The 8,091-nt window shown below is 31.6% G+C and overlaps 1 protein-coding gene across 1 annotated transcript; it reads right to left on the reverse strand.

Moving 5' to 3' along the window:
* Positions 1 to 2,151: 2,151 nt before the first annotated feature.
* Positions 2,152 to 3,642, reverse strand: LOC119668780. The gene is made up of 2 exons (XM_038078413.1): positions 3,419 to 3,642; positions 2,152 to 3,353 (listed from the first exon to the last, which is right to left on the reverse strand). The coding sequence occupies exons 1-2, from the start codon at positions 3,624 to 3,626 to the stop codon at positions 2,227 to 2,229; spliced, it is 1,335 nt and encodes a 444-aa protein (XP_037934341.1). The 5' UTR covers positions 3,627 to 3,642; the 3' UTR covers positions 2,152 to 2,226.
* Positions 3,643 to 8,091: the final 4,449 nt, after the last annotated feature.

Here is an 8,091-nt window from a genome sequence, read left to right on the forward strand (position 1 = left end):
CTTATGGTTTATTTAATTTAGCTTTACTCAAATCTGCTTAGTAAGCAAGAATCTTGCCATCCTGATGAAATTGACCTACTGCAAAGTCATCATCACGACTAGCTTTACAGATCTACAAGACTTTTTTTGCTTATAGGTTCTATAATTAGTACTATTGGTTTGTTTAATTTAGTCATACTTAAATATGCTTAGTAAGTTGGATCTTGCCGTACTGATGAATTTTTTTTTACTTATATGTTCAGTAATCAGTATCGCATAGTAATAAAAGTAAGAAAGATCTTACCGTCCCTGTAAAAGTATTAGATGGTTACTGTATTACATACAGATACGCTGCAACACAGAGAATTCCCTACAAAGCATTTACTGGATAATGGGAAGGAAATCTACAAAAATGGACATATTACCGATGCAAAGATTCAAAGTACCCTGCAGTTTCACAGAAAATAGTGCGTGATCTCATACGTTAATCCCAGTTGTATTACAGTAGGGAATAATCCTAAGTATATTGTAACAAGATAGGGATAGCCACTTTGCTTAACTTAACATCGCCATATCCACACAAATCTTTTTAGTAAGTGCGAAATGTTAAGGGAAAACTGTAGTTTTTCTATTTTTCACATTTTTAACACTATATTTTACATAAGACAATGCTAAAAATTTCCATCCAATCGTTTTGATAGAAAAAGCATGCAGTCAACTTCTTTCTACAATAACCTAGTAATAATACTAAAAAAAATATTTAAATAACAATCTGTTCTTCTTCTAAAAGCTCCACATTAATCCCATGAAGATAAAGGTCTTTAATGGATGTCTGCCCAGTGTCATGCATCAATGGCTATAATTTTTGAAACCAGTTCTCGGCTTCTTTGTTCAAATATGCCATTTCATTTGGAGAATTCAAAATCACTTTTATCACTTGGTGATTTGTTTTAAAAATCACAAGTGATTTGTGTCTAAAACTTGCACAATCGAGTAAAAGTATAACGGACCTATTCAAAATTAAATTGATTATTATCACTTCAACGGATTACCTGATATAAGAGTAATCTTTGATCTGATACGAAAATGATTCAGGAGTTGCTAAATTCTGATTCAAATTTGGTAACATAAGATATTTGTAATCACTTAACAACATAACATATTGACATTGCTACTACTGGAAATCTTCTTACAAATTCACCAATTTCCACGAAAAATTTAAGCAAGTGCGGCCTATAACTCTACTCGGAGTCCAACGAAATCTTCATAAATGCTGCTATTATTTATTAAATTCTGAAAATAACAATGTATCGTTTTGGTCGGGACCCAAACATTAGAATAATTAAAAGGTAAACACTGACTACACAAACGTGAAAAATCTCTAATACCGATCAAAATTTTTAAACACCATAATATATTACAGTAGACTAAGTCTACACTAACCATCTTACTAATATGAATCATATTGATTTTAGATCACAAGAGAGCTTTTAAAATTTGTAATAGTGGTATATGAACTAACCAATCATATCTAGCAACACTGACAAGTGGCTTTCCAACTGCTTTAGGATAAAAATATGTAGTAAATAGACTCAGCTAAACTTTCTGAAACTTGCCAATAACAAATGAAAGTCGCTTAAATCATTTGCAACTTCCCGGTTAACAAGATCTACTTATAATAATATTAGATCTTTGGAACTCATCACAAACGATCATGTGAACACTCTATGGCTTACTGCAGTTCTTTCTGGTCGTTAGTATATAGGAACCCACGCAAAGAAACTGTGCATTACTCACAATCCAAACTACAAAAGTTGTGGGAACCTGCAGAAAAAAAAAACTTTCTCTGTAAATGCCCGGATTTGGCGTCCAGATCAAATAAGTTTTTTTGAAAGTATTTCTTTGACAGCTTATCAGACTGTTCATCGGTAAAGACGAAAGACCTATTGAAGTGAGTTTATATTCTTCTTTCTTAAGCGTTCTTGTAGGAATATGGTAGCAAAAGAGTGAAAAATCGCTAAGTGAGGTACATGAAAAGTTATTTGATGGCCTGTCACTACAACCAACCATTCATATAAACTCAGTTCACAGCATACCATTTTACAAACAAATTGAAGTAATTATTTATAGTTCCAATATAAACCCAGATCTTTGCAATATATAAAAAATAACTTTCGAGCATACTTATAAATCATTTTTATTAAAATATATAAAAAAATATATTCGTTTCCAAATACCGAAACCTAATTAAACCAATAAACCACCAGTGGCAGACACATTTGGCAAGTATGGTACCTTTTTAAGGAACTCACCAACTTCACAAGCATATGAATAGCCAGCAAGAATGTCAGTTTTCTTCCAGTTGACATAAGTTACCTGATCACTGACATCATTACAAAATATGTAATCCTTCTTAATTTGTTCCAAAGTCAAATGAGGATTGTTAACACCAACAAACACAATACCACGCTTGGTTGAAGGTTCGATCACAATACGGAAATAAATTTTTGGTACTGGTATTAAACCGTTATGATTGTCATCGTAAGACAAGTACAATGGAGTTTCTACACCATTCTTATCAGGTAAAGTGGTTACACCAGAAACACCTGTATAACAATTCACATCCATTTTATTCTTGGTAACCCAAGCGCGTACACCATCTTCAACACGTGCCCAATTACCAGCGTTGAAGGTTTGCCATTGTGGAGCTACATTGACAAATAAGAAAGTAGCGCGTTGCTCTGAGCCATAGACGAAATCAGCTTTGGCAGCCATATGACCACGTGCCAAGTAAACGTTCTTAGAGGAATCGAAGAAGCTAGCTGCATCACCACCAAGTTCGTTATTGATAGTTTCCAATTGTGTGACTTGTGTGTAGAGTTTATCAACATTTTTGCCATCGAAGAAACCAGCTGTTTGGAAAGTAAGACGATCTACACCTGTTTGGTAATAGTTGCTGGCTGGGTTAAGTTTATGACGCACGTAACGTGTAACTTCCTCATCCTCATTGAAGCATACATTGTATTGTTCAACAAAGCGATTAGATGCAATCTCAAAACCGGCGCGCAACCAAATGCCACCTTCACAGGTTTGTCCAGTCTTTTGTGCGGTGAAGGCTGGCCAAGATTTGCAAACGAATTCTTTGAAATCGTAGTTAGTGCCATCAACTTTAAAAGTGGTACCACCAACACATGTGGCTGTCAGGAGTTTGCTGGAGAAAGCAGTGAACTGATTGGGACACCACATTTCGAAGGTTTTGCCAGCATCGACTTGCATAACACCAAGCTCATTGTAGGGATAAAATTCAGCTTTGTTGGTTTGTAGGAACACTGGTTGTGGGTTTACCAAACCACCGCGTATAGTGATACTGCATTCTAGAATTTATTAAATTTTTATTTCTTTATGTCTACCTTCTTGGTTAAATAAAATATAAATTTACCATTAGCACGAACTTCTGGCAATACATCTACAACAATAGAACGTTCCAAAATCTCTTCTGGCTCTGGTGGTAACATAACATTGAAGTCCTCATCTATTTTCCATGCTTCGAGTAGGCCTCGAGGTATGGCTTCTACGCGTGCCTCTGCACCATTATAAATGCAGAGACTGTACGCAAAGAGCACTAATAACTCTGAACTTAACTTCATGTCGACCAATTAAGTTTTGGTTAAGGAACCGCCATGATGATAGCTTTAAATACCGTGCTGATAAGACAATTGTTGCTTTGATACGCGGTCTTCAAAATTAATTATAATTTATTACCTACTAAGACGCATTGGCGTAGTTTTTGTTGTGCTCGATGCTCGTGTTGATATCAGAGCTCTTTCGTGAAGGTGGGAAATTTGCAATATCTTTTTTAATTTTAACACATTTTAATAAAAGTATTTATTGTGAAAGCATGCCAGAATTGGCAACTAACTAAAGTCCATTTAATCTTTTCTTGCTAGTACGGGATTCTTTTTATTACAGGTATTGCTCTATTGCCTTATCAAATTGTTTATCAATTGCCATATAAATTTCAAATATTTCCAATCATATTTTGTAGTATGAACGTAAGTATATTTTTATATTTTTAATTTTTACAATTTATTTAGAAAATCGTTATCAATGATCTATATTTTATCGAGTGATATGCGAGCCTCATTGTTTGGCCAATTACGTACAAATAGAGTGAAGAGTAAATGTCTTATGGCTTATGGCTTCATGTTGTAGCTTCAATCAATGGTAAATCTACTATTCATGCTGTCTGGCATCAAAAATTCATAAAATGTTAATAAAAGTTATTATTTTAGCTTTTATCTATAAAAAACTTCAATGGAAATGTTTTCACGCTTAATTTGATTCAATCAAAAAGGAAGTGCAAAAGTACTTTGAAGTAATTAAGGAAATCGTTCTCAACAATTAAAAAAATAAATCTTAATTTTTTTTACTTTTACGCAAGATTATTATCACCAAGAAAATAAAAAATTATTTTCTCGTAACTATCACAGTTTGTTGTTTTTTTTTTAATCATTTGCCGTTTGGTCACGTTTCAAGATAACTTCTGTGATAACGTAACAAATATATAGCATGCGAGAACTCGTTTTGTCAGACAGCCACAAAGCAGTATATCATGACATAGAAAAATATGCTTTGATATTTTAAAAGAAATGCTGAGATAAAACGTGAATGCCATTTATTTGGAGCGCCACAATGCAATTATGTCAAGGAATTTTTAGTCAGTTAAGCTGAGTGCATGTCTCATAATAATCCATTGCATTTTCTTTTAATAGTTTGTAATTTATATATAAGAAAAATACTGAAAAATAATATTAGAAAAACTTAAAAATAACAGAGACAATTTTTGTAATGAATGATGGGATAAAATACTTTTAAAATCTAAAATTCTTTTTACCGAGATAAATACTTGATAGTACAAATTCTCCACATTATTCAATAATAATTATGTTAATTTTACGCACTTAATAATTTATTTGGTCTAAATAATCCATTTTTAAGTTACTGTCGGACCGCTACACTCATCTCCAGGTATCTGTGACTGAAAAATGGAGTCAGCATTTCTTTGACTTGTTTGTTCTAAGTGACTCATCTTCAGTTCTCTCTGATGGAATAAATGCCGTCAGCATTCCTCCACCTTACTTCTTCGATTGGAAACACGGTGATGATTTACATCTTCTTTTCTCGTCTGCCACTTTAGTCAACTTTTTTTTTGAAAGTATTTTATTTTATTCTGTTTTCATAACCATCCAACGAAGCTGCTCAATTTCAATTCGCTGGATAATGTTCAAGTCGTTATAAAACCCGTACAGATGTATGGTTCATTCGAACTTAACAATTGTCGTCAACTTAAACCTGTGTGATTAAGTAACATACGAAGAAGTTTTCTGTTGAATTCCATTAGTTTTGCTTGAACCTTTTTTGTCAGCGTTAATACTTCTGTGACATAGAGAAGTACATGTACGATTAGCAACCATGGAGCATAAGAATTGTAGATTGAAGGAGCTCGTTACAACCCAAATTGTTACAGAATTCATAGTGAGACCCATTAACAATGGTTTTTTTTCTAATATCCAAGGTATCCAAGGTAAAGGTATATCAACATTAATAATGTCCTCAGTAGCTAGTTCGATGTCCGAGTGACACATATTTCAGATGGCAGGTTTAGATCCAATCCGCGATGTGTCGGAATCTCTAAAGTTCTTTTATATTAATTTTCTCTAGTTCTCATAGTACGATTTACTTAGAATACTTGCTGATGCCTTCAAAGAGAACAAATGCAAAGGCAGTTATAGTAAATATTATGAGAAATATCTATTATTTTTGTTGTATGATCTTCAAAACGGGACAAACCGATAATTATTGCTGTCAATCTATTAATTTAATCTAATATTCTTCTCATTTTAATTTATCAGTATTATTGTTTACTGAAAATCTTATCCAGACTCCAATGTCTAACTTGCAAATTTTTTTCATTTTCTATCTGTTATTTGAAAATACTTTGAATTTAAGTATCCTATAATCACTATAAGGGGTGTGGGGTTTGTTCCTGCAAGAACTTCTAGATCTACCACTTACCTCCAATGTATCAAGTTTTTTATAACAATGTATTGTTCACTTAAGGTGACTTATTGTTTACTAAATAAGAAATTACGACCAGAGAGGCATAATGAAGAAATACTTTTTTATAATTTTGAGATTAAAACTTATATGTAATTCATTCACATTAATATTTAGAGTAAAATAAATATCATTTAAAAATAACAATACTTAATAAATTATGTGTTGCAATACAAGATCGTATTCAAACAGTTTACAGGGCTTATTTTGCCCATGTCAAGCTTATGAAATCAAAGTTACTTTCAAAGGAACAAGAGTTGCGCATATATAGAATTATCATCAGACCGGTTCTTACCTACGGCAGCGAAACATGGGTACTTAAATCCAGCGACAATAACCTGCTGCTGAGATTCGAAAGAAAAATGCTTCAACGAAGGTCGAACTATAAGAGCTCAAAGATTGCACTGGTGTGAATAATGAAAGAATGACTAAAACATTTTCGAAACAAAGCCAGGAGGGTCACGAAAAAGGGGACTACCACAACGAAGATGATTTTAAAATGTAGAAGACAACATACGAACAATAAGAATAACACAACACAGTAGGAAACCGGAATGCAGAGAAGAATGAAGGCGTATAGTAGAGAAAGCAATGGTCCATCCGGGACTGTAATGCTAAAATGATGATGATATGTTCTAATAGATATCAATCTATTTAAAATTCTCTTAGTGATAATTTAAATGCCTCATAAAAAGACTTTTCTTTGATTCGACAATCCAAAACATCTGTGTGTATCCTCTTCATTAAACATTAATTTTTTAATTTAAAATTTCTGCACTAAAATTTTTATTTCAAAAACACAATTATATATAAATATATATTATAAACAAATATTATAATATTTAATATAGAAATTAAATAAGAAAAACTTACCAAGGAAAAACAATTTCCAACGTACAAATTTGTGCAGACCAGAAAGCGTCTGCTCCGTTGAGGTCTCAATGGATTCTTTAGTTGTCATTGAATTAACACATTTCAGTTTGCTGTTTTATTTTTTTTTAATATATTTATAAATATTATACGTATTATATCATCATTGTTATAATATTATGTGCATTAAGCACTATAAAGAGTAAGCACTTTCAATTTAATATTTTTTAATATACACCAAGCAATAACAAAATAAAATATCATAAATTAATTTACATTTAATAGATTAATTATACATGGATGTACATAACGATACGGGTATAAGGATTGTTAATAGTAAGCATAATATATAAAAAATAATGGATACTTTTAAATAACTTTAAAAAAAATAATTCGCAACAAAATAAAGGATTGAATTTCATGATATCTGATATCAATACCTTGAATCGGAACTGAATTGTAAACCGAAAACTGAGCAGAACTCCTCTTTTTCCTATAATGAACACTGTAACCAAACCAAAAAAATTATATTGATTTATTTTAATTCAGCACCATTTTTTTTTAGTTGTTAAAACATAAAAGAATTAAAGTATTTAATTCAAAGGCAATTTTTATCGACAAACGTAGAGGGTTTTTTTCAATATTGTAAGTTCGTCACATATTTTTTTTTAAGAGAATGTATAAAATAGTTTCAATTATTAAGAAAAAACGTATTTATAACTCAAATGCATAAAAAGTATCCACTCGGAACTGAACCGAAGACCAGAAAAACTGATTCTTTTCCCAGAGCAAAAACTACATTTACCATATACAGAAATATTTCAATTTTAATTAAGCCGAAAAAAATGTTCGATTCGAAGCTTGTTTCATACTATTGTATTGCAAAGTTTTGTATAATGCACGGAAGAGGATTGAAAAAATCTATAAGAGTATCACTGTAAAAGAAGAACTATACCCTTATTGTAATTAGTTCTCGTATTAATTCATTTCAAATGATATAGAAACTCTGCAAAAGTATACTAACATAATATATCTTACTACTTATTAAAGTTTTTTTAAGTAGCCATTATTATTTATTCACTGAAGGAATATTAACTTATATATTATTAAATATAATATATAGTC

This window comes from Teleopsis dalmanni, chromosome 1 (genome assembly GCF_002237135.1).
Source record: "Teleopsis dalmanni isolate 2A chromosome 1, ASM223713v2, whole genome shotgun sequence".
Taxonomy (NCBI): domain Eukaryota; kingdom Metazoa; phylum Arthropoda; class Insecta; order Diptera; family Diopsidae; genus Teleopsis; species Teleopsis dalmanni.

Bases quoted from the DNA above. Each gene is read 5' to 3' on its own strand.
- LOC119668780 (XM_038078413.1), bottom strand. From the start codon at position 3,626: ATGAAGTTAAGTTCAGAGTTATTAGTGCTCTTTGCGTACAGTCTCTGC. The intron at 3,354-3,418 runs GTAAATTTATAT...AATAAATTCTAG, and splicing joins GCCAGAAGTTCGTGCTAATG to AATGCAGTATCACTATACGC.